The sequence below is a fragment of the Leucoraja erinacea genome, chromosome 25, assembly GCF_028641065.1.
Source record: "Leucoraja erinacea ecotype New England chromosome 25, Leri_hhj_1, whole genome shotgun sequence".
NCBI lineage: Eukaryota > Metazoa > Chordata > Chondrichthyes > Rajiformes > Rajidae > Leucoraja > Leucoraja erinaceus.
Genome location: NC_073401.1, coordinates 13,341,168 through 13,367,858, shown reverse-complemented (window position 1 = coordinate 13,367,858; position 26,691 = coordinate 13,341,168). Strand labels below are relative to the sequence as shown.

At 37.9% G+C, this 26,691-nt stretch overlaps 2 protein-coding genes across 8 annotated transcripts in view; one reads left to right on the top strand and one right to left on the bottom strand.

Annotated features, from left to right (window-relative positions):
* The window catches only part of p2rx4a (purinergic receptor P2X, ligand-gated ion channel, 4a), a 37,975-nt gene extending 21,172 nt beyond the window's left edge, over positions 1-16,803 (top strand). For both annotated transcript variants that reach the window (XM_055655764.1, XM_055655762.1), the window contains exons 5-12: positions 1,217-1,304; positions 6,530-6,610; positions 6,689-6,830; positions 8,262-8,395; positions 9,191-9,284; positions 14,258-14,323; positions 15,088-15,183; positions 15,825-16,803. In XM_055655764.1, coding sequence (XP_055511739.1) covers positions 1,217-1,304; positions 6,530-6,610; positions 6,689-6,830; positions 8,262-8,395; positions 9,191-9,284; positions 14,258-14,323; positions 15,088-15,183; positions 15,825-15,848 — 725 coding nt within the window. In that variant the 3' untranslated portion in view covers positions 15,849-16,803. The remainder of the gene's footprint in view (positions 1-1,216; positions 1,305-6,529; positions 6,611-6,688; positions 6,831-8,261; positions 8,396-9,190; positions 9,285-14,257; positions 14,324-15,087; positions 15,184-15,824) is intronic.
* Positions 16,804-16,843: 40 nt separating this feature from the next.
* The window catches only part of LOC129709407 (calcium/calmodulin-dependent protein kinase kinase 2-like), a 56,857-nt gene continuing 47,009 nt past the window's right edge, over positions 16,844-26,691 (bottom strand). For 5 of the 6 annotated variants that reach the window (XM_055655757.1, XM_055655756.1, XM_055655759.1 and 2 more), the window contains 3 exons: positions 26,018-26,118; positions 24,406-24,456; positions 16,844-18,949 (listed from right to left, as the gene is read on the bottom strand). In XM_055655757.1, coding sequence (XP_055511732.1) covers positions 18,877-18,949; positions 24,406-24,456; positions 26,018-26,118 — 225 coding nt within the window. In that variant the 3' untranslated portion in view covers positions 16,844-18,876. The remainder of the gene's footprint in view (positions 18,950-24,405; positions 24,457-26,017; positions 26,119-26,691) is intronic. The other variant, XM_055655758.1, reaches the window with a different exon arrangement.

Genomic DNA, 26,691 nt, shown 5'->3' with positions numbered 1-26,691 from the left:
TTTTGGAGAGTGTGGACTTTGAGCCAATTAGCATGATTTCTGTTTTATTTCCATTGAGTTTTAGAAGGTTGAGTGACATCCAGTTGCTGATAGATTGAAGACAGGTGGTGAGGGCAGTTGGGGGAAGGGAGGTGTTTGGTTTTGTGGAGAGCTGAGTTGGTTACGACCTTGTATCCAACACTTGGCTTTGTTGTGATGCAGTTATATTGTGCTGGGAATTCCCGACAGTACAATGAGCTATGTATCCGTAATCTTGCGCAAGACAGACCTACCCAGTTATATGAATGGGGAATCCCAGATTGCCGGTGAGGAAGAAAAGTCAAATTGAAAGTTTTTAAAACTATTTAAATAAAATTTTCATAATTTATATTCTAAAATGTTAGACACAAAGTGCTGGAGTAACTCCGGGCCTGGCAGCAAATCTGGAAAACATGGATATATGATGTTTCAGGTCAAGACCTTTCATCAGAAGGCTCCTGACTTAAAATGTCATTTACGCATGTTCTCCACAGATGCTGCCTGACCCACTGGATATTCCAGCACTTTGTCTCTAATATTGCTTTAAATTATGAAATAAATATGAAAATTAATCGTCTTTTGTTCCTTGTTTCTACGTTTAAAACAATATTTTTAGTTTTAAAATGTGTCCGTAGGCCAGAGACATTTGCAAAGCCAAAAAGATGACAACGATTACAAGAAGATTACAAAGCCAAAAAAATGTGTGGTCAGCACATTTTAGTGTTAGAGATACAGCGTGGTAACAGGTCCTTCAGCACACCAAGTCCATGTCGACCAGTGATCACCTGTATAATAGTTCTATACTACACACTTGGGACAATTTACAGAAGCCAATTAGCCTAGAAACGTGTATGTCTTTGGAATTTGGGAGGAAATCGGAGCACCCGGCGAAAACCCACACGGTCACAGGAAGAATATACAAACTCCATCCAGGCGCTGTAAGGCAGCAACTCTACTGTTGCACCACTGGTGGTGTTCTGTGGGCATTCTCTTGTGAAGCCTTTGTGTCTGATGTCAGTACTGGGATGCCCAGACAATGGACCCATATATTTTTACAAGGATGGTATTGGTGTGCGGAGAGTGCAGGTGGTGATTCTGGGTTGCTGTCTGAACCAAGCACCGTTTGACTCATGAGAAATAAATCTGTTAATTTTCGATCGCAAATGTAACTAATTTTGAGTTTTTGATTTTGTTTCAGGCGTTTTAACTGGAAAATGCAATAAAGGCGTAAACACGTGTGAAATATACGGATGGTGCCCTGTGGAGAACGATGCTGTTATTCCCAAGTTGGTGAAATATTGATTTGATGTTGTTTAAGTTTAAGTTGTTACCAATTTGTCAATGATGTTGCCAATTATTACAAATAAACCTAAAATGATCCAGCTATCAGTTTTGAGGGAATCTTTCAAAAACTTTGCATTCTTTCCACATATTTTCAACAATAAGGAACCCAAAGCCCTACGCATTCAACTACGCCAAACACAACTTTAACATTTCTTTAGCCTATGATGCACACTTAGTTTTGGGCAGTTTCATCTTCTTTACTACTGAGTGAACTGCACACTGAACTAAAGGTTCAAATTGCCAAAAGTGACCTGCAACTGGCTTGCATGTACCATTGTCACTTATGTTTAATAAGCAGATGCTGGAAAAATTGTAGACAAAAATGCTGGAGAAACTCAGCGGGTGAGGCAGCATCTATGGAGGGAAGGAATAGGTGACGTTTCGGGTCTGAAGAAGGGTCTCGACCTGAAAAGTCACCTATTCCTTCGCCCCACAGATGCTGCCTCACCCGCTGAGTTTCTGCAGCATTTTTGTCTACGGTCACATGGATTTCTACATTACTAAAATTACATGAAGTTTGATTTCTTCATAATTGAACCATTTATAAAAAGTAAGCAAAATCAAAAGCAAACGCAATGTGTTGGGGGAACTCAGCAGTTCAGGCAGCATCTGTGGAAGGAATGGACAGATGACATTTTGGGTTGGGACCCTTCTTGAATCGGTCTGAAGAAAGGTCCCGATCCAAAATGTTGCCTATTCAGTCACTCCACACATGATACTGACCTGACCTGCTGAGTTCCTTCAATGCTGTGTGTTTTGCTCAAGATTGCAGCATCTGCAGTTCTTTGTGTCTCCAAGCAAAATTAAAAACTGTATGCTGAAAAATTGAAATAAAAAGTGGAAATGCTGGAAATACTCAGTAGATGTGGCACCGGCTGTGGAGAGAGAGAAACAGAGCTAACGTGTCAGTATAAGAAAGAACTGTAGATACTGGAAAAATCAAAGGTAGACAAAAATGCTGGAGAAACTCAGCGAAGGGTATCGACCAGAAACGTTACCTATTCCTTCTCTCCATAGACGCTGAGTTACTCCAGCATTTTTGTCTACTAACGTTTCAGTTAGTTATCAGAACTGGAAAGTGTGTGGGGATGTAACAGGATATAAGCAAATACAAGGGCAGCTTTGGCTGGGGTTGGAGCAGAGGAGGAGAGGAATGAACGGTACAAAAGATGATGGGGGTGAAAGAAACATAGAAACATAGAAAATAGGTGCAGGAGTAGGCCATTCGGCCCTTCGAGCCTGCACCGCCATTCAATATGATCATGGCTGTTCATCCAACTCAGTATCCCATCCCTGCCTTCTCTCCATACCCCCTGATCCCTTTAGCCACAAGGGCTACATCTAACTCCCTCTTAAATATACCCAATGAACTGGCCTCAACTACCTTCTGTGGCAGAGAATTCCACAGATTTACCACTCTCTGTGTGAAAAATGATTTTCTCATCTCGGTCCTAAAAGACTTCCCTCTTATCCTCAAACTGTGACCCCTAGTTCTGGATATCCCCAACATCGGGAATAATCTTTCTGCATCTAGCCTGTCCAACCCCTTAAGAATTTTGTAAGTTTCTATAAGATCCCCCCTCAATCTTCTAAATTCTAGCGTGTACAAGCCGAGTCTATCCAGTCTTTCTTCATATGAAAGGCCTGCCATCCCAGGAATGAGTCTGGTGAACCTTCTCTGTACTCCCTCTATGGCAAGAATGTCTTTCCTCAGATTAGGAGACCAAATCTGTACGCAATACTCCAGGTGTGGTCTCACCAAGACCCTGTACAACTGCAGTAGAACCTCCCTGCTGTTATACTCAAATCCTTTTGCTATGAATGCTAACATACCATTTGCTTTCTTCACTGCCTGCTGCACCTGCATGCCTACCTTCAATGACTGGTGTACCATGACACCCAGGTCTCATTGCATCTCCCCTTTTCCTAATTGGCCACCATTCAGATAATAGTCTACTTCCCTGTTATTGCCACCAAAGTGGATAACCTCACATTTATCCACATTATACTGCATCTGCCATGCATTTGCCCACTCATCCAACTTATCCAAGTCACCATGCAGCCTCCTAGCATCCTCCTCACAGCTAACACTGCCCCCCAGCTTCGTGTCATCCGCAAACTTGGAGATGTTGCATTCAATTCCCTCATCCAGATCATTAATATATATTGTAAATAGCTGGGGTCCCAGCACTGAGCCTTGCGGTACCCCACTAGTCACTGCCTGCCATTCTGAAAATGGACCCGTTTACTCCTACTCTTTGCTTCCTGTCTGCCAGCCAGTTCTCTATCCACATCAATACTGAACCCCCAATACTGTGTGCTTTAAGTTTGCATACTAATCTCTTTTGTGGGACCTTGTCGAAAGCCTTCTGAAAGTCCAGATATAACACATCCACTGGTTCTCCCTCATCCACTCTACTAGTTACATCCTCAAAAAATTCTATAAGATTCGTCAGACATGATTTACCTTTCATAAATCCATGCTCACTTTGTCCAATAAATTCACCACTTCCCAAATGTGCTGCTATCCCATCTTTAATAACTGACTCAAGAATTCTCACCACCATCGATGTTAGACTAACTGGTCTGTAATTTCCCCGTTTTCTCTCTCCCTTCCTTTTTAAAAAGTGGGGTTACATTAGCTACCCTCCAGTCCTCAGGAACTACTCCAGAATCTAAAGAGTTTTGAAAAATTATCAGTAATGCATCCACTATTTCTGCGGCTACTTCCTTAAGTACTCTGGAATGCAACCTATCTGGCCCTGGGGATTTATCAGCCTTTAATCCATTCAATTTACCTAACACCACTTCCCGGCTAACCTGGATTTCACTCAGTTCCTCCATCTCATTTAATCCTGGTCCCTTGCTATTTCCGGCAGATTATTTATGTCTTCCTTAGTGAAGACAGAACCAAAGTAGTTATTCAATTGGTCTGCCATGTCCTTGTTCCCCATGATCAATTTGCCTGTTTCTGACTGCTAGGGACCTACATTTGTTTTAACTAATCTTTTCCTCTTCACATATCTATAAAAACTTTTGCAGTCAGTTTTTATGTTCCCTGCCAGTTTTCTTTCATAATCTATTTTCCCTTTCCTAATTAAGCCTTTTGACCTCCTCTGCTGGACTCCCAGTCCTCTGGTAGGCTGCTTTTTCTGGCTAATTTGTACGCTTCATCTTTTGTTTTGATACTATCCCTGATTTCCCTTGTTATCCACGGATGCACTACCTTCCCTGATTTATTATTTTGCCAAACTGGGATGAACAATTGTTGTAGTTCATCCATGCAGTTTTTAAATGCCTTCCATTGCATATCCACCATCAACCCTTTAAGAATCAATTGCCAGTCTATCGGCCAATTCACGTCTCATACCCTGAAAGTCACCTTTCTTTAAGTTCAGGACCCTTGTTTCTGAATTAACAATGTCACTCTCCATCCTAATGAAGAACTCAACCATATTATGGTCACTCTTGCCCAAGGGGCCATGCACAACAAGACTGCTAACTACCCCTTCCTCATTACTCAATACCCAGTCTAGAATAGCCTGCTCTCTTGTTGGTTCCTCTACATGTTGGTTTAGAAAACTATCCCGCATACATTCCAAGAAATCCTCTTCCTCAGCACCCCTGCCAATTTGATTCACCCAATCTATATGTAGATTGATGTCACCCATTATAACTGTTTTACCTTTGTTGCACGCATTTCTAATTTCCTGTTTGATGCCATCCCAACTCCACTACTACTGTTAGGTGGCCTGTACACAACTCCCACTAGCGTTTTCTGCCCCTTAGTGTATCGCAGCTCTACCCATATCGATTCCACATCCTCCAAGCTAATGTCCTTCCTTTCTATTGTGTTAATCTCCTCTCTAACCAGCAATGCTACCCCGCCTCCTTTTCCTTTCTGTCTATCCCTCCTGAATATTGAATATCCCTGGATGTTCAGCTCCCAGCCTTGGTCACCCTGGAGCCATGTCTCCGTGATCCCAACTATATCATATTCATTAATAACTATCTGCACATTCAACTCATCCACTTTGTTACAAATGCTCCTTGCATAAAGATACAAAGCCTTCATACAAAAAACACTCTTACCCCTTATACAATTATGTCGAAAAGTGGCCCTTTTTGATTTTTGCCCTGGATTTGTCTGTCTGCCTGCCACTTTTACTTTAATGTGATCATAGTTGATCATCCACAATCAGTACCCCGTTCCTGTCTTCTCCCCATATCGCTTGACTCCGCTATCTTTAAGAGCTCTGTCTAGCTCTCTCTTGAAAACATCCAGAGAACCAGCCTCCACCACCCACTGAGGCAGAGAATTCCACAGACTCACAACTCTCTGTGTGAAAATGTTCTTCCTCATCTCCGGTCTAAATGGCTTACCCCTTATTCTTAAACTGAAAAAGTGTTTCCTCATCTCTTCTAAATGGCTTACCCCTTAAACTGTGGCCACTGGTTCTGGACTCCTCCAACATCGGGAACATGTTTCCTGCCTCCAGCGTGTCCAAACCCTTAATAATCTTATATGTTTCAATAATATCCCCTCTCATTCTTCTAAATTCCAGAGTATACAAGCCCAGCCGCTCCATTCTCTCAACATTTGACAGTCTCGCCATGCCGGGAATTAACCTTGTAAACTTACGTTGCACTCCCTCAATAACAAGAATGTCCTTCCTCAAATTAGGGGACCAAAACTACACACAATACTCCAGGTGTGGTCTCACTAGGGCCCTATACAACTGCAGAAGGACCTCTTTGCTCCCATACTCAACTCCTCTTGTTATGAAGGCCAACATGCCATTCGCTTTCTTCACTGCCTACCGTACCTGCATGCTTACTTTCATTGACGGATGAACAAGGACCCCCAGATCCCGTTGTACTTCCCATTTTCCCAACTTGACTCCATTTAGATAATAATCTGCCTTCCTGTTTTTGCCACCAACGTAGATAACCTCACATTTATCAACATTAAAGTGCATCTGCCAACTCACCCAACCTGTCCAAGTCACTCTGTATCCTCATAGCATCCTCTTCCCAGTTCACACTGCCACCCAGCTTTGTGTCATCTGCAAATTTGCTAATGTTACTTTTAATCCCTTCATCTAAATCATTAATGTATGTTGTAAATAATATACAAAAATAATCATATAACGATCTTTCATTTCAGGCCTGCAATTCTTGAAGAAGCTGAAAATTTCACGGTGTTAATCAAGAACAGCATTACCTTCCCTAAATTTCAATTTTCAAAGTAAGTTTTTATCCATTTATATAACACATACTCATAATGTGACAAGTATCTAACAGACATCCCTTTCTCTTACCACAGGAGAAATATATTGTCGAGTGCAAATGAAAGCTACTTAAAAGTTTGTAGGTTCCATCAGAAAAATGATCCGACCTGTCCAATTTTTACCCTGGGAGATATGGTTCGAGACGCAGGAGAAGATTTTCAGGAATTATCTGTTCAGGTTTGTTTTATTTATCTCAATCTTGTGTTATGTAGATATTTATTAATCCATCTAGTAGGCTGTAATACCATAACCTACTCTGAGCAACTGATATCTTGCAGGATCAAGTTATAATATAACAAAACTGTCTCACACTTGCTAAACAATTACATCCTGTACAAAAAAGCCACAATGGTTGACAGAGAAAAGTTTAATATAAAGATAAAACATGGAAACAGGCCCTTCGGCTTACTGAGTCCATGCCAACCACCGATCACCCGTTTACTAGGTCTATGTTATTCCACTTTCTTATCCATTCACAACACACTCCAGACACACTAGGGTCAGTTTTACAGAGGCCAATTACCTGTGCAAGATTGAAAAGACAAATTCAGACATTTGAAGGGACAAGATAGTTTTATTTCTAGTCTGTCTACTTGTGTCGGCCCTTTCAGGGAACTATAGTCCTGGACACCAAGATCCCTCTGTACATCAATACTGTAAAATTATGCTACTAATTGTACATTTCCCCCATATATTTGACCTCTCTATAGCACAACACCTCACACTTGCTTTAATTAAACTCCACCTGTCATTTCTCCTCACATTTCTATAGTTGATCTATATCAAACTGTGCACTTTGACAACCTTCCTTGTGGCAATCCTGGCGTCATCTATGCCTCTCATTTTATAAACCAATCAGAATGTCTTGCTTGCTACTTAATTCTATCTTTTTGCCATTACATTTCATCCCTTTCCTCTTTTGTATCTTCAGTTGTTTCATTTCTGATTGTATTTTCCTACTTATTTGGAGCTGCAGAATGTGGTGTGGAAAATGTCCAAACTGCTTGATACTGGCACCTATTATTTACATAATCACCAAGCTATTGTTGGCAGGGAAATCTCCTGTGTGGTTCCACCACAGTAGATGTCAATCCCTTCTTTGTGTTATCACTAATACTCATCACTGGATATCACAAGGCCCTAGGAAAAACTGGGTCAATCAAAATATTTTCCGGTGGTCTGAGAAGAATGTGGTGAACAAAGACCAAGAATAAAATGTGTAGTCTACCTGGCCTATTGACATGAGAATGGTCATTTTTGTCTCCATTTTACCAAAATATGGGCCTCATTCGAATACGTTCTCCCTGTGACCGTGTGGGTTTCCTCCCCCATCCCAAAGATGTGCTGGTTTGTAGGTTAATTGATCTATGTAAATTGCCCCTAATGATGAAAAAGAGGGATAACATAGAACTGGTGTGAATGGGTGATTATTGATGGTCGGTGTGGATGAAGGATCTGTTTCCATGCTGTATCTCTAAACTAAAACTAAAATCAGAGCTTTAGGTGATCTTCGGATATCAATTATGCAAGGGGTTGAGTTAGCTAATAATAGCTAACGTTCCTTTTAATTTAGCAAAATTTGTACTTCGAATCTCATTTCTTTTTCAGGGTGGAGTGATGGGTATTTTAATAAAGTGGAATTGTAACCTGGATCGACCAGCATCTGAATGTTTCCCAGTGTACAAATTTCGCCGGCTTGACAAAAGTACAACTGAAGCACTGTCGCCTGGTTATAATTTTAGGTATGTATAAGACTTCAAAATATTTGTCAAATAAGAGATTAGTCGCTACTTTTTCTGTTTTCAATGAGAACAAAGACCTCTTCACCTGCTTTACCGGGTGGCAGAGTAGTTGCTTACAGCAGGGTGGCGCATCAGTAGAGTTTTGCTTACAGTGCCGGAGACTCGGGTTCGATACAGACTACGGGTACCGTTTGTACAGAGTTTGTACATTTTCCCCGTGACCGCATGGGTTTTCTCCGAGATCTTGGTTTTCTCCCACCATCCAAAGACATACAGGTTTGTAGGTTAATTGGCTTGGTATAAGTGTAAATTGTCCCTAGTGTAAGTGTGCTGGGATCTTTGGTAGTAGCGGATTGGGTGGGCCGAAGGGCCTGTTTCCGCACTTTATCTCTAAACTAAGCTTTGGGATGTTGGAGGAAACTGGAATACCCAGAGTAAACCCACGCGGTCACCGAGAGAACGTACTAAAATGAGCCCAACATTTTGATAATTTTGTAAGATGGAGACAAAAATGCCCATTCACAAATACACATATGCTGCCTTCTCCTCATTGTGAGCTGCATATTAACTTTCAGTGAATTGTGTGCAAAGACTCAAGTCTCTCTGAACATTGACTTTTCCCTATCACCCATTGATGCACTTTGTTTTGGGAGAACTATTCAGGTTCAAGTCTTTCCAGAGTTTATGCTGCTCAAGTGATTTTTTTTTGTATGGCATGGTTTAAACCAATATTTGAATTTTGTTATATTTAAAGTTAAGATGCGGTTTCCTAACTTGAACAATAATATAAAACAGGTTTGCTAAATACAACATAAATGAAAAAGGAAAACAAACAAGAACATTATACAAAGCATACGGTATACGATTCATCATTGACGTTTTTGGTAAGGTGAGTGATTTTTGTCTGTATCTATTCATTCTTGAGATGTGGTGGTTGTGCCTGACAAGACCAGCATATTGTCCATTCTAATTGGTGAACTGTCATCCTGAACATGCTGAGTAGTTGCAATAACAGTGCTGTTAAGTAAATGATTCTATGATTTTGGCCCAGTGACAAAAGACCAATAATTATTTTTCAAGTTGCTATTCCGTAATAGGCCTTTCTCACGGGGCGACTTGACGCAAGATGTAACCAAAGTGAAGTGGTCGTGGTCTAGCACGATATCACACAATATAACGGGGGGGTAGACAAAGAGTTCCCACGGTACTCGGCATTTCTGTTATTTGTGCGAGTGACTTGTCCGTCTCCCGAGCTTTCCCGTTAAATCTTGAATGACATTGTAAACTGTCAAGTGTAGTTAAATCATCACGTGGCACAAATGATGTCACTTTTTTTTTTTCACACACTATAAATATCCTCCCTTGGTTGAATTGGCTCATTTGGAGACATGTCTGTACTAATGCCGTGACTTTACTGCAGGAAGATGCCACATTACTTAGGAGAGAGGGGGAGAGAGACAGAGAGAGAGGCACAGAGGCAGTGTGATGTACTTCGGGGTGACTGGCGGAAGAGCGCACATGACCTTGGTCTATCTGTGTGTGTGGGAGCGAAGAGAGACTAAGCAGAATACATCAGTCTTATTGTGTGTGGGGGAGAAAGGTAGAGGTGGGGGAGGGGGGGAAAGAGAGGTGGGGGAGGGGGAGAAAGAGAGAGGTGGGGGGAGGGGGAGAAAGAGAGGGGGGGGGGGGGGAGAGAGAGAGTGGCACACAAAAGGTGGATGTGAAATCTCACCTGCTGTTTCAGTGACAGACACCCGCCACCAGTAAATGAAGACCCCCCATCTGTCTCCCCCCCCCTCCTCTCCCTCGACTCCCCCACCTTTCCCTCCCAACTCCAGGCCCGTCCCGACCCCCTGGGAAACTGAAGGGAGCAACAATTAACTGCTGCCTGCCCGCTGAGTTAATGAGTTCCCACGGTAGTAAGACGATGTTAGTTGCGCCCAAGTTTAAATTTCCAACGTGCGTTTCAGAGTAAAGAGTCAGCGCAGAATCCTTGATAATCAAAAACTGTCTGAATCAACAAGTTAGACACAAAATGCTGGAGTAACTCAGCGGGCCAAGCAGCATCTTTGGAGAAAAGGAATAGGTGGCGATTCGAATCGGAACCCTTCTTCAGACATCCTAATCGGAATTGAGTCTGAAGATGTGTCTCGTCCCGAAACATCACCTATTTTTCTCCAGAGATGCTGCTTGACCCGCTGAGTTACTCCAGCTTTTTGTGTCTGTCTTCGTTTTAAACCAGCATGTGCAGTTCACTCCTTTACACGGGTCTCTGGAGAACATTGATTGATCCGGACCCTGCTTCGGAAAGGCATCGATCGCTGGGCGGCGAGGACTCCGAGCTGTATCTCTCAAAGAAGTACAGGTGAAACATTTCTCACGGACCATAAAAATGCAGGACCTTTCAGTAAAGTCCCTTTAAAAGATTATAGTTATTTTCTTGAATCTCATTAACATAACGCATGAATAAGTTGATGTCCATATGCGGATGCAAATCTTTATTTTTTAAATTCAATCCTACAGAAGACAATTTTTACTCACCTTCTGTCCCCTCTGTCCAGCTTCCGGGTTCACCGTTCGCAGGAGTTCCCACGGTACACGCAAGTCAGTACGGATATCGCACTGGCCACTACGTGCATATAATGTTTCAATGTTCAACCACAAGTGTACAAGTCAATCTTGGAGAAATTCAAGCTTGTTTGAATTTTCTCCCGAGTCACCAAGTTACACGAGTACCTGGCGTTAGCGCCACGGTGGTCCACGAATGCCGTACGGTTATCACACGGTTCCCACGATGTTCAACTCTGGTTAACTCTCGAGTCAAGTCGCCCCGTGAGAAAGGGGTTTAAGAGGGAGGGATGATATATGTGGACTTTGTTCCAATTGTATTAATCTAGGCAAGTGACAATTATTCTATCACCATCTTGCCTTGTCATTTTCTAACCATATAACAATTACAGTACGGAAACAGGCCATCTCGGCCCTACAAGTCCGTGCCGAACAACTTTTTTCCCTTAGTCCCACCTGCCTGCACATACCATAACCCTCCATTCCCTTCTCATCCATATGCCTATCCAATTTATTTTTAAATGATACCAACGAACCTGCCTCCACCACTTCCACTGGAAGCTCATTCCACACCGCTACCACTCTCTCAGTAAAGAAGTTCCCCCTCATGTTACCCCTAAACTTCTGTCCCTTAATTCTGAAGTCATGTCCTCTTGTTTGAATCTTCCCTATTCTCAAAGGGAAAAGCTGATCCACATCAACTCTGTCTATCCCTCTCATCATTTTAAAGACCTCTATCAAGTCCCCCCTTAACCTTCTGCGCTCCAGAGACTAAAGACCTAACTTATTCAACCTTTCTCTGTAACTTAGTTGTTGAAACCCAGGCAACATTCTAGTAAATCTCCTCTGTACTCTCTCTATTTTGTCTCTGTTTAACGTCTAACTTCTGACATTGTGTGTTACTGGTTGAATTACATTATTGGAGGCGATAATGATAACTACCAAGAAGAAATAAGTAGTTATGAGGGAAAACTAACGGTGCAGCGCACTTCACAGCGCCAGGGACCTGGGTTCAATCCTATCCTCAGGTGCTGTCTGTGTGGAGTTTGCATGTTCTCCCTGTGACTGTGGGTTTCCTCCCACATCCCAAAGATGTGCAGGTTTGTAGATTAATTGGCCTCTGTAAATTGACCCTGGTGTGTAAGGAGTGGATGAGAAAGTGCGATAACTTACAACTGTGAGTTTATCAGCCTTGTGAATGTAGACCAGGTCTTGCTATAGGCACAGATCTTAAGCCAAGTCCCAGACTTTCTCATTTTACAGCAATGTACACGTCCAAAACTTTTTTCACTTTCAATGGCTCAATGCCAGTGGTTTAGCCACAACCTTTGGCAATATCAGCACAATGTGGCACATTATATTTATTTAAAATGGGATGACTTAATACCAAATTGTAGAAGTATTTAATAACCAGATTAATCTGGTGACATAAAATAAAATTGTCTCAATAATTTGCAGAGGCAGTTAACGTTCCTGGTTGCCTTTGTCTTTATTCCTATTTGTGGGTATCCCTTGTGTACAACACACAATAAATTACTGTGTCCTAATAAATGTACATATATCAGCTGCTGCTATTAAACATTGCAATGTCCTTGAAAGGTTATAAAAAATTATTCATTGTAAATTGCTTTAGAATGTCTTGGAAAGGGTATGAAAGGTATAAAAACATTATTCAAAGAGAACATTCACAAAACATGATCCATTTCTAGTGATGTTGAATTCTGTTTTGAGGGCAAGATCATAACAAGTTTAAAATTGTTGAACAGTTTTTGGCTAAAATTTGATGAGGCGCAGAATGGATTCTGGTTTTTAAACTCGCAGCTGGACATTTCCACACCAGTCGTATTAGAAAGTGACATCCACTGATGCAAGGGAAGAACTAATTGGATTGTGATCTGGTCAGTGGCGTTTGTTCCAAAATTCACTTGAGCTGAACCCAAAGAAAGATGCTATTTTAATCAGTACTGGAGAAGCATTTAAAAAGACATGGAATACTTGGAGCAGAAGTGAATATTTTGGCCCAACTATGGCAGCAGTTACAATTCCAAACTCTAGGTCATTGATGTGAATAAGTGGGTCCAGCACTTGGGATCACGACTGCCCACCTTTTTCACTCTTTATTTCTACTCTTTGCTTTATTCCTACTGACTTAAAGTTAGATGGTTTTCTATTTTGCTACTTTCCACCTGAAATGTATTTTCCATCCCTACTCTGTTTAGAAAATCTAGAAAAAATAGAATAAATTGCATTACTATAATTTCTGTAAAACCAATTCAAAAAACAATGCTGGCTATTCATTATCATTTTTTCAATTTCTAGTTTTTTATTATCTCCTCTAGTAGGATTCTATTAAAAAAAACATTATATTACAATATCTCAGGCATGACGCCTTTTATCCAGTAATTTATCAAATATCTATAGTGATGTTTTCGCTCTCATCTCTTAAAATGAGTGAGTGATCCATCCGAATCAGGGGTGTTTTCTTTATTTATTCCCCCTTTCTTGATTTCAAATTTATTATTTATCATTATTTGTGTTATCCAATGATATATCCACGCGTAATCTCTTCAGTAAACGATTTAATATTTCTGCCATTTCCTAATCCTTCCAAGCTTTTATTTTGTTGGTGCAATAGTGAAATATTTTGCTATTTTATACTACTTCCTTACTTTAATTTAATTTCATGATTCCTACAAATTCCTTTTTTTTTTTGATGGGTCGTGTTCTGCATTCTTCTGGTGTCTGTGTAGTTAATGTATGCATCTTTTCTTGCCTTCAATTATTCTTATATTCCTTTATTCATCTACTATGCCATGAGTGTTTAGATTATTTTATTTATATTTTCCCTCTACTCTGTTGGGCACCATTTTAAATTTTGTTGTGATTGCTTTACCAATATTATTCCCAACTTCCAAATTAACATTTCTCTGATCTATAATTTTGTTCTCCATGGTCACTGCGGCCTAAGCAATCACTATTACTTTAGATAAGTGAATTTATGAATAAACATTTAGAAATGTTAGCTAAGTGTCAAAAAATGAGCCTATTAGATCATTACATTTTTGACAATTAATGTTAGTGCAGTTTTGAACTGTTATAACTCTCAAAGTGAAAGTAGTGAACTTGCTAGAAGGTAATGAATCTGCTGAAAATTAAACAACTCAGGCTGAGGCCAAAAGGATGATTTTTTTCTTCAAGCGATTATATTCCATCTTCATATTGTTTATAACAGAAATATATAATCCCTGCTTTCAATATTGATAAATACTGCTTTAAAACTATTATTCTCCACAGGCTGGAAAATTTAACATTATCCCAACATTGATAAATGTAGGATCTGGCTTAGCCTTACTGGGAATGGTAAGTTATTTTGTGTTTTAAAAATAGACATAAGAAATAGTTAAGGTGTGTGAATTTGTGCATTATTTACAGCAAATATTTTTATAGATCATGTTGTTGCTTTGAAAGTTTTTTATTGAGGAAATTGTGGAAAACAAATCAAAGTAGCACTGATCATATCTAAAACTTTCAGCTAAAGCAATCAGGTTGTTTTATTTGGAACCTGGTCCTTGATTTTATAGTGCACACAGCTCCACTTGCAGCACATTAAATGTGATTGCTATTATTTTATCTTTATGTATATGGCACATGGAGATATTAATCATCAATGCTTTACTGCTCTCAACTGTTCCATCCCACAGTAATTAGCTACCCAAAGTCAAACCCATACTTGATCCTTCAAGTTATACTTTATGCTCTTCTGTTAGTTATATAGCAGCACTCCCACTTTACCTTATTCATTTTTATGACCATCCTAATCATATAGTAGTTTTATTAGCCACTGTAAACTGTTCTGAGTGGTATACTGGATATTATAATCTGAAAGGAGTTAATGAGAATGACGGGGAGAATAACATTGGGATTATGTAGCCTTAGTCGACTAAAGAGCCTGTATTTGCATTATATTACCCAAAATTTGCAAACAACAATTAAAATGAGGCAGCTGTACAGCGTACCAGTGAAATGTATTGAATTTTATGTTTATAAAAGTCAGATATTATATGAATCTATTTTAGATCGAAATATCTTTGAAGTCGCAACATAATTAAAATGTTCCCTTTCAGGCAACAATTGTGTGTGATATAATTGCCCTGAACATCTTAAAAAAAAAACGTCATTATGAAGAAATGAAGTTCAAATCTATTAACGACGGTGAATTGGTAAGCCAATAAAATAAAATTCCCCCCTCAAATAATAAGTTTAGAAATTAAGTATTTTTAATCAGTAGAAATCAAATTATTTTGCAGTAATTAACTTCAACTGGGTCAGGCTGAATTTCACTACACCTAGGTGTATGTGACAAATTTGAAATTTGAATTTGAAATTTATTTGTTGAGTTGCTCCAATACAGTTTTGCCCAAGATTCTGGCATCTGCAGTCTCTCAACTACAATTTAAACTATTTGATAGTGTTCCTGCTGAATAGTGTGATTTGCAAATGTAAACTTAATGAACTAATTCTTTGTGATATGTTGCTTAGTGATTTTTGCTTTCTCTAGATGTCTAAAGTACACTACAATTATTTTTTTATCATAAACATATTAAATACCAAATTCAATTGAAAATATAGTAAATCTTGACAGTTGTTCTCTATTACATTTAGCACCCTTATTAAATGTATATTTCCAAGAATAAACTATTTAAAAAATGGAGTCATATTTCAAGCTATTTTCCGCCTGATTCTGACCACATGATAGTGTGATATAAATAAGAAATTACTAAACTAGTTTAAGGATGTGTTATATTTAAGAAAATCCAGGAAGTATTACTTTTTCTTCTCTCCCCTTGTTGAAAATCAATAGGCTCTGTTGGAAGAAGGGTCCTAACCCAAAACATCACCTGCCAATTTTCAACAGAGGCTGCCTTACTCCAGCATTTTGCGTCCATCAATAGGCTCGGCTGGAATGATACAAAATCACAGGAATCCAAACTGAATTGGTGTAAAAAAAAAGTCACATTTTCTATTTGGCCTTTGACAAACATGTTCACTTCAAGGCTATATGTTTTTTATAAATGCTTAATCTTAAAAGGGAAAAAATATTCTAATTGCTATTATTAACTAATGAATTTTGATGTTGAAATAAAAATAGCAGTTATTGACATGCAGAAAGTTACTGCGAACAGCAAACAGATTTTATCTGGTGAAAACAATCATTTGAGAACTGTTGTCGATGTGGATCAGTTTATCATTTGATATGGACATTAAAGTGTTGAATGGAAAAACCCGAAAGCCAGAATTTTCTTTCTACCCTGAACTCGAATATTTGTTCTCAAAGTTGAACGTAGAGAAGCTGGACTAATAATGCAATATAGTATTCTAAAGTAATTTGGCAGCTGAAACACAATTCTGTTACCAAGAGCTTCAAATCATCATGTTTTATACGGACACTTTCCAGGAGTGGACAAAGCCTACAGTAATCAGTTTCCTTTATTTGTTTAACAACTTTGTTTTTTTACTCCTTACTTGCACAATCAATCAGTCATCGGAAATTTATAATTTCCCAAATATATTGATTGGAACATCATTAAAGGCCGCTGCTGTTGAAGAACACAAACAAGCACCATCAGCTTCTCAGGTTTTCATTGCTAAAGTTTACAGTTTAAAAGTTGTTTTATAGGTGGTTACAGTAAAAACAATTATGTATATTGCTCAAGTGGACAGGTTAGTTGAATGGTTTGCTTTTGTGTTGTAATTTCTATTTTCTTTAAAAAGAATTCACTAAACTCTAATTGTCTGCCTGTCAATATTTGAAAAACATGTTTTGGAAGCTGCAGATTTATTTTGAAATATTACAAAATATCAAAAACCATAATAAATGTATTTGTGGCTGAAAACATCAATTTATTAAATAAATAATAACATTTTCTTACAACTACTAAATCTATTTTAATTAATAAAACTGAAGATATTCCTTATCGACATTAAACAATCATTTATCTGCAGTCCATCACACAATTTCCCATGTTTATATAATTTCATTATGCAACTTAATTAAATCGAAGTAACAGTGCCCCCCAAGCTCCAAAAACAACATCCATATTGCAAGACATTAAGGTAAGGTTTAATTAAAATTGATCTATACGTATGAATTGAAACCTTTGAGAATGAAATATCAAATATGTTGGAAACACCTAGTATGCAAGAATAATACTGATATTAAATATGGTTGTTTTCATAAATACATAATACAGATAATATTTGGCCATCTGTATAAAACATCAGCATACATAGTTTTAGTAAATATACATTATATTTGGCAAAATACCAGAAATATTGCAGCAATATCATAACTAACTTTTCCATGAACACTTAAAAACTGTACATATCACAAAAGGATAAAGGCCACTATGTCCTTTGTTCTCAAAATGTTAAAAGATATTTCATCAACAACTTGCACTTAGTGACTTGAAATCAATAAATTGCCTCAAGGATATTGGATATAAGTTAACAGTTGCAAATAAGGACATATTAGGATAAGTGGCTAAAAGAGGTAGGTTTTATAGAGTATCTTAAAGCAGTGGATAGTTTTCACCCAAACTTACATTTCAAACAGTTACATAGATAGCAAAAGATTTTTCTACATTATGCTCACTATTCATCATTCATTGATATGGTAATAGACTTTGTTTTTAATTAAATATAATGCACACTGCATCAAATTCATATGACCATCTACACAGAAGCATCATTCTCCCTGTGCATGTATTTCAAGGTTTCAAGGTCAGTTTATTGTCACATGTACCAAATAAGGCACAGTGAAACTTACAACATTGAACCTGCTATTATGTATTATGGAAAGATCTGTGCCCACACTACAACATATTGAACAGAATTCACACTGAGAAATTCACCACAAAAATAGAGCCTCTGTTCCATGCATATTAATGATGCATATTGTACATCATAGAACAGGTACTTGGCCTCTAGGAAAACATTATTAAGAAATTATAGCACTTTGTTTTGCATTTGTTTACTTGCAACAATTATATATTCCCTGAAAAGGGGGAAGGTTCGATAATTGAAATGCGTACAGGAAACACACATCCAAGAAGTGGCAACATTTACAGCCAGCTTTATAACATTAAATGTTTTTTAACCATGGATAAAATAAGAGTGAAATATGTGTTATATTAATAGCCACACCCTATAAAAGTGAATAATTTTGAAAATAAGAAGCAACGCAGTTCTACCATGGATCTAGCATTTCCATGGAGAATGTTATTTATGATAATTAGTATTAAAACTTGTCTTCACTATACTTTTTAATAAGCTAAATAATGTTTAGTAAACTACATAGCCGATACAAACTAATGAAATAGTACAAAATTAAACTGCCAATAATGTGCATTATTCTTGATATCATTATAATTAATTTAACTGACATATTACATTGTAAATACTATTTAAAAAGTTAAAAGCAGACTTTTACATTAAGCAAATACTGTAAACATTTTGCAATATGCATTCTGATTGATATCATGATGTGAAAAATCACTAAATATCTACAACTTCCTCTTGAAGGTGAAATTCTGGGCCCAAATGCCTTTAGGAAACGTACCACAAATTTAAAATTATATACTTATTAAAATGTTACAACCAATCCAACATCTGTACTCACACATCAACTACCTCCATGCCTTAAAAATGAATACATCAGTATCTTAAGCAATTGTGTGTTTCAAAGAATTTCCATGCAAAAGCACAAAATACATGAAACTTAGTGAGTTGATTATGCAACTGGCAACTTAGGAAATATCATACTGATGTATACATTTGGCTCCTAACATCACAGCAGCTGATTATTTTTTTGAGAACCCAATGAAACATGCGTATGTCCTTTATTGCATATAATCTCATGGCAAAACTTCATCCTCTCCAACTTCTGGTAGTTCAGAATTCTTCATACTATCTCCACTACTTTGTTTTCTGTTGAAATAAAATATACATCCTGTTCAGCATAGAACAAAGGCATCAATTGGGATCTGATCTCTATTTTAAATACATTTTGTTAATTTTTGATCCCAAAGTAAATAATCTAATAAAGTGCAGAATTACCAAGTAGTCTTCTATGAAAGCTAACAGATAATGTTTTAAATTGCATTGTATAAATTGTAAATTGCATCTATGTATTGCCTGAAATACTATACAATGTTTTATTTGCATGCTTTGTATGATATCTCCCATATACCACCATTTACAACAGGGGTCTCCAAACTATGGCCCGCTGGCCACATCCTGCCCGCAGCAAGCTCTTAACATGTTCCGTGCGGCAGGCTATTTAGCGGGTTCTGTGGTAGCGCGGGAACTTACACGTCAGTCTGCTGTAGGTTATCAAGTTGAGGGTTTGTGTGCAGCTGTTGACAGGTTACCATTAGTTGTACGTGACTAATACCCAGGGGTGCAGTGCTGCCGGAGCTCACCGGAGCGCCGCTCCGGCACCTCTGTAAAAAAAAACCCAAAATAAACGGGGAATTTTAACTAGCGGGTGTGAGGTCGCGGTAACCTGGTTAAAAGAGGGGGAAGGGGAAGTCCCATCACTACTGAGGTTCCCTGTAGGAGGGGAGGAGCACTGGGACCCAGCAGAGTCAGACCACGTGTTGTGTGCACTGTGGAGGTTGTGGGCCTGGTACTGACCCTGGAACTCTGGTGAGGTGACGGTTCTGGCCCGCTGGTGGCGAGGCGAGGGTCGGTGGAGTCGCTGGTGGAGGCCCGTGGGGGGCTGGAGTAGAGATACGGGCAGCAGCATCGGTGGCCCCAAGAAGACAGTGAAGGTCAGTGACAGCAGCCTGTGAGTGAGTGGTGGGTGAGTGAATGGGTGGGTGGGTGAGTGAGTGGGTGAGTGGTTGACATTTTTTTATTTTTTCCGTAAAAATATGCCAAATATATAATGTGGCCCTCATGCTGAAATGTTTGGAGGCCCCTGATTTAGAACAATATTCGACGTGTAATTGACATACGAACTATAATCCAGTGAATTAACCCCAAGTACTTAATAGAAGCTTTGCATACAACATTTGAAACAGTGCTACGAATAAACATTTGACCAAAAGCAGATGTTTTCTGTGCAATAATAAAGAAATAACAGAAAGACGTGAGAAGAGAATTCCAGAGGTTAAGGCATTAGGGCAAATATGGGATTGAAGAAATCAGGCATACACCAGAGGTCAAAAAAGACAGGGATCTTGGAGAGTTGTCAGGCCAGTTAACATTAGAGATGGAAAGGTATATAATAGACAGACTCAAACACAAAAATTTGAAATTTCAAAACGAGGCAATGTAATCAGGGATTATGTGCAGTATTTTTTAACTATGGGTAAAATAAACGTGTTACATTAATAGCGACACTCTATAAAAGTAAAAATGAGTTGGATGATTTTAAAATTAGCTTAGAAATGAGGTGGATGATTTTAAAATTAGCTGTAACAGCTTAGATTTGCCAGAATATTGGAACACTCGAGGCAAAAGAAAAAGGTCCGTATCAGAACTTCAATGGCAGATTGACTGAAAAGCGTCAGAGTTGGATGATGTCGTAGAGATGGTGATTCACCATTACATATATTTTTAATTAAAGTTTGATTATATAGTTTGATCACTTTGTTGTTCTATTTAAAATAATACCCAAGTCTAAAGAATGTGGAGCTCCTATGATGTATAGAGGGATATTGTGATAACAGCCTGGACTTACTGCAATATCTTATAAGATCATAAGACATGGGGCCAGAATTCAGCCAGTCGGCCCATCGAGATTACTTCGTCATTTGATCATGACTGATCTATTTTTCACTCCCAACCCCATTCTCCTCATTACCTTTGATGCCCTTACTAATCAACATCCAATCAATCTCTCCTTTAAAAATACCCAGTGACTTGGGCTCCATCTCCATCTGTGACAATAAATTCCACAGATTCACCACTACCTAAAGAAATTCCTCTACATTGCCAATCTATAATTATATTGAATGCTATTCTATGATTTTTCTTCAAATACAAATAAAATAAGATAAAGCAAAAATGATCAGTAAAACGAAATAAGATAGTTTGCAATGAAATCGCAAATTAATACATTTTTGGATATTAGATAATTTACTGCATTTTGTTGAAAGCCCATTTAATTTTGTCAAATTCCAAGTTTTTACTCCTTTTATTTAAATCACGCTCTATATCAGTTTGTTACCTGGAAATATATAAAATATACAAAGTTCAATCTATACATCCTATTTCAGCCAATTAATTCTAGCCAATGTTTGCCCACAAGCTGAAAAAATAAGTTTAATTATATTTACTGATAGTGTTGTCATTTATCTTAAATGCCCTTTTACTTTGTTCATTATGCAATCTAATCTTGAAGTTTATAGGTTCTACAAGTCATCTTCCTTGAGAATTCAACATCAACTCTTTCCAACATTTCTCAGAATTGTTCCCCTTAATATTACACTACCTTTTATTATTTTGTATTGATTTTTTATGAAGCAAGGATTTACAAAACAACTTGGCTTGGTTAGAGTATTAATGGAGAGTACTTGGTACACACAACCTAAAGGAAAACCATTGTAGACAATGTGACAAGGCGTGTTGCACAATACAATTGAGATCATCGCCAAAAATGAATTAGAGTTACAGGTTAAACATCTGACACTTTGTACAGCTGCTTCATCTCTTTGTATGATAATGTAGATAAATAAACCTTCCCCACATGACCAAACTATTACACTTTGTAGACAGAATACATTTATTGAACAGAAATTCAAATTCACTTCACTTCATGCAGGGTTTGAATTTGCCAGTAACACTGAAGATACATAGATCGAAGTGTAAATTCTACAATATAGGACAAGAATATGTGACAGACAACATGCGATAAGAACACAAAATACAACTATACTCTTGATGTCTTGCAAACTCATTTCATTTGTGTACCATAGTAATTTTTTCTCTTCACGTTAAATTATGACATTTTGAACATTCAACTGAACAATGTTTTTCACTGGCACCATTTCTCTCCCACCCTCTGCCATTGTACTGCAATTGTATTTCGTGTTTGTGCATAAACATTTTGTATGTTGTGGGTAAATATTGTGGCGAACAGTAAAACTGGACATACTGGCAGTGGCAGAATTGAGAGTGATGGACAGAAAAATCACATTGCAGTGATCCCTATCGCAAATAATGATACATTTTGGTGCTTTATTCATCATTAAAAGAGTGTTCATTCAATTCACCATGCAATAAATCCACAATATTATTTGGAATACAGTGAAATTATAAGTAAGATAATTTCTAAAGCTACAGCATGGAAACAGGTCCTTCGGCCCACTGAGTCCATGCCGACCATCGATCACCATTCACACTAGTTCTATGTTATCCCACTTTCGTATCCACTCCCTACAGTCGAGGGATAATTTAGAGGCCAATTAACCTACAAACTCACTTGTCTTTGGGATGTGAGAGGAAACTGGAGCACCTGGTCCTTTCCATATACAAAGGGGGAAAATAACAGTTAAAACACCCTGATTGATACTTAAACACTGAATAACATCGACAGGCTGTGATCAAGTACCATGCTGAGAAGTGACACAGGCATACACACATAAAAATGGGACCTTGTTAAAAAAAATTATTTGATAAACAAGAAAACTGGCATCACATGGCAAAAAAACCCCATCCGTCATTTGACATCTAATCTCTTAATAAAATACAACTCACGAAACCTTTACATGTCTTTGATGTTGATTAGAAAACAAATTTACCAAATAAAATGAAGGAAGAAATGGAAATGGAAATGACGAAAGTTTCTTTTAGAAAAGGTACATTAGAGAGAATGAATTTCTCCTGGTTTCATTGCAAAATTAAGAATTCTTTTTGGGAACTCTGCTCAACAATGAATTTATATTGTACTCACTAAGTGCAGCAAGTTACAAGAATGGTGAATTTGACTAAATGACAGATATGACTTAACTGGGATATTTCTTTATTGATTACTGGCAAAATACAAACTTGTGCATGCAAGCAATAAGCACCATGCTATCAATACTGTGGCGGTGACAGGATATTTGTTGAATACCTCTCAAATTTGCAAGCTTGCTTAGGAAGCATCATGCAGGCAAACAAAAGCAGTATATTACTTAATCTCCAGAAATAACTGCTCTCTTAAATAATGTGTGATCCATTCCAATAGAAGGATAAGAAATATTTCTATGTTGATGTAATTAAAAGGTTGCATTGTTTGGAGTGTTTTGGGCCACTGTAGTCTAGCAAATAGGCAGCTAACCAGTATGGGTACCAGTGGTAACATTTAGCCATAATGCACTAATTTAATTGTGAACACAGTATATCGTATACATATAAAGTATTGGGTAAATATTCTTCATGTAGATTTACTTTAAAAGTCTGTGTCAGTAACTACCATTATTCAGTTTTGTTTTAGATTAGAGTTACAGCATGGAAACAAGCCCTTCGGCCCACTGAGTCCACGTTACCAATGATCACCCACTCACATGAGTTCTGTTATTTCACATTCTCGTCCACTCCCTACACATTAAGGGTAATTGTACAGGGTCCAATCGTACAGAGTCCAATTAACCTGCAAATCCGCACGTCTTTGGGATGTGGGAGGAAACCAGAGTACCAGGAGGAAACCCATGCGGTTATAGGGAGAACTTGAAAACTCCACTGACTGCACCTGAACTCAAGATTGAATCAGAGTCTCTAGCGCTGTAAGGAAGCAGCTCTACCAGCTGCGCCACTGTGCCACCCTGTTATCAAGCAAAAGGAGATTATTGATTTTTTTTTTGGCCTTTGCTAATAAATGCATTAATCAGTAATTAGAATATTGGCATTTAATAGTCCATTACCCATTAACATCGATAATAAAGTACAGTATATGAGACAGTTCAGTAGCATGTATACTTCTTAACTCATATTTTGCTGTTTTAATTATACTGACCTAACAGGCTCTTTGGTCTCAAAGCTGAATCTATATACAATCATAACACTGGGTTCTGTTGAGACCTTTAGTTAGGGACTTGTATGTAAATTAATTCAAAATCTGATTTAAACTTTGTGCCAGGTACAATGTGCTCCACTGTACACATTTAAGCTGTTGTGAAATACAAAGTGTGACAGGCATGCATATAGTCAATGTCAAATGCAAATATTGTGTATATAATATTTTTTTAATATAAGAGAATACAGCATGTGACTATTTGAATTTTAAATGAAGAGAATTCTTTACTTAACCCGTAAAAAATCCAAAATAAAATAATGATCCACTTGAATACCTTTTAAGGTCTTGGTTCACACATTATGGCAGAAAACATGTTGCAATTAAAAGTTACTGGTTGCATGAAATAACTCGTAGACTTGTATACTCAAATTGTGTTTACCTTTGACTACTATGCAAGTAGCAGTATTTCACATTTCCTGCCTTGTTTCTTCTGGAAATTAGGGGAAAGTTCACACAAGAATAAACAAGCATTTGACAACTATACTTTCATTTCTATGTTGAATTTGTGAACAATATTCAACACTCCTGTGACAGCAATAATCAAGGATGTTAAACCACAATATTTTTGATTATATCAATATTTTCTTGAGAAAGCGCAGAGTGCTGGAGTGGGTCAGCAGATCCGATGAGCTACTCCAGCACTCCGTATATTCTTTTGTAAGCCGATGTCTACAGTTTCTTGTGTTTATATATATATATATATATTTGTGTGATTGAGCTTCAAAGGAATTGTTTCAATTATATGTAATAACAGCTAACCACCCGATCAAAGACCAGAGAAATAGGGATTCTCACCACACAAGGTGCTGTTTTATGAGCCTTAAATTACACATGACTTTAACAAAAGGTACAAAGAATATTTTTGCAATAAGAAAGCAAATATATGCTAACACCACATACAAACTAGGATTATAATGCCTACAAACCTGGAATTTAAATGGCGCTGTGCTGCTGATTGTACCCTAATTGAAGGAGGACTTGCGATTGAAAACAAAGTCACCTTAAAAAGGCTTGAACTCTAAAAAAATCTACACAATCACATATTTTCAGTCTTGATGACTGCAAGCTACATAAAACAGTATTAAACATGATTTTCTATTTCAACAGATATTACAAAATTCATTACACATATGAAATACAAAAGCTATCTTAATTTCTACAGTTCCTGGAAATAAAATTGAATACAGTTGTAAGAATTTGTAGTTGGGACATCAACAATGTTCCTAGCATGCTCACCGTTCTGCTTACAGTGCTGAGTGTTTCCATATTGAAGTTATAACTTGGGTGCATTCGACATTCGTACCCAAATGATTTGCAAAGAGTAATACACATGGTCAGTACTTGAAATAGCAAGTCTATTTCAACAGATCTGATAGAGAACAGAATCTTATTGCTGACTATTATTTTGCAGACAAGTCTAAAGAGCAGCTCTAATACTCCCTGCTTCATCCATCAGCTTCTATTTCACTCTTCCCTCTCACCTTTATAGACCGGTTATCCTCCCTCCACATCCCCAGCACTGTTTGCCGTGTCTCCACCCAATGTGACAACCAAACCTTTGCCTCCACAGATGCTGCTTGACCCGTTTGAGTTCCAGTAGTTAGTTTTTTTGTTGTGCAGAGGTCCATGACAAGCAGAGGGATGTTGCCATTGTCTTGAGCATTGTCTGGAAGACATTGTATCTGGATGCAAGGCCACCTTCTAACCACTTTTTTGAGGTTAGAAATATGGTTGCAGCAGATGATAGATTTCAATGACATTTTCCTTAATTAGTTTTTGTTGTTGTTGAACTTCAGAAAGGAAATTTGATCCCTCAACATTCTTCCCTGATATAACCTCCTACTTAAGAGCCCTACTCTCCCTTTTTTCTCCAAGAAGAAATCCCAGCAATCCATCTTATGTGGAAGCAACTGGTTTGGCGTACGTGCATGACAATCATACTCAACTTACCTAGAAACTTAAAACAATTAATAAGAGTACTGTCTACTTACACAAGGAGGCTTCCTGACACAGACATAGGTCGTTCCTCTCTCTTGTTTCCCTCAAAAGGATTTCCAAAGGAACGTTTTCGTAGCATTGTTTTGACGAGAATCTGTAGAAAAAGCAACAATTTTGTAACATTCTGCAATCTATAACAAACTGAAATTCAGTTACTTCAACTAGTAGTTATGCTCTGGGAAGCATAATTAAGCATGTTCCTCTACATAACTCAGCTGTCGATTTACATGATGGGTAATTTACTTTTGGTGTTTACGTTTAAACAGTACTAACAATATAGCAAAACTTTAGCAATACAATGTAGAAATAAATACTATTAAAGTCTGAATTTATTTCCAAGCATCATTAATTTACTTTCCAATCCACAATTTTCTACTTTAATTACATGATGCAGCTGTAGACCCTGTTGAAAGGAATTGCATAAAGCACGCAAGTTTGAAACAATCACACAATATTATTGAATTTCTTGAATAAAAATGTATGAAATTGATCTAGGGCAATAACAACTATCTTCTGCGAACGTGTTGGCTGATGTTTCAATACCTAAATTATTCAGTGAAACTAAGGATTGTACAGTTCTTTGGAACTTTCATCTTTGGAAATGTGGCCAATTTAGGAATAGTAGTCCACAGGGCAAAGCCTTGCAGGTGACAATGATTATAAACAA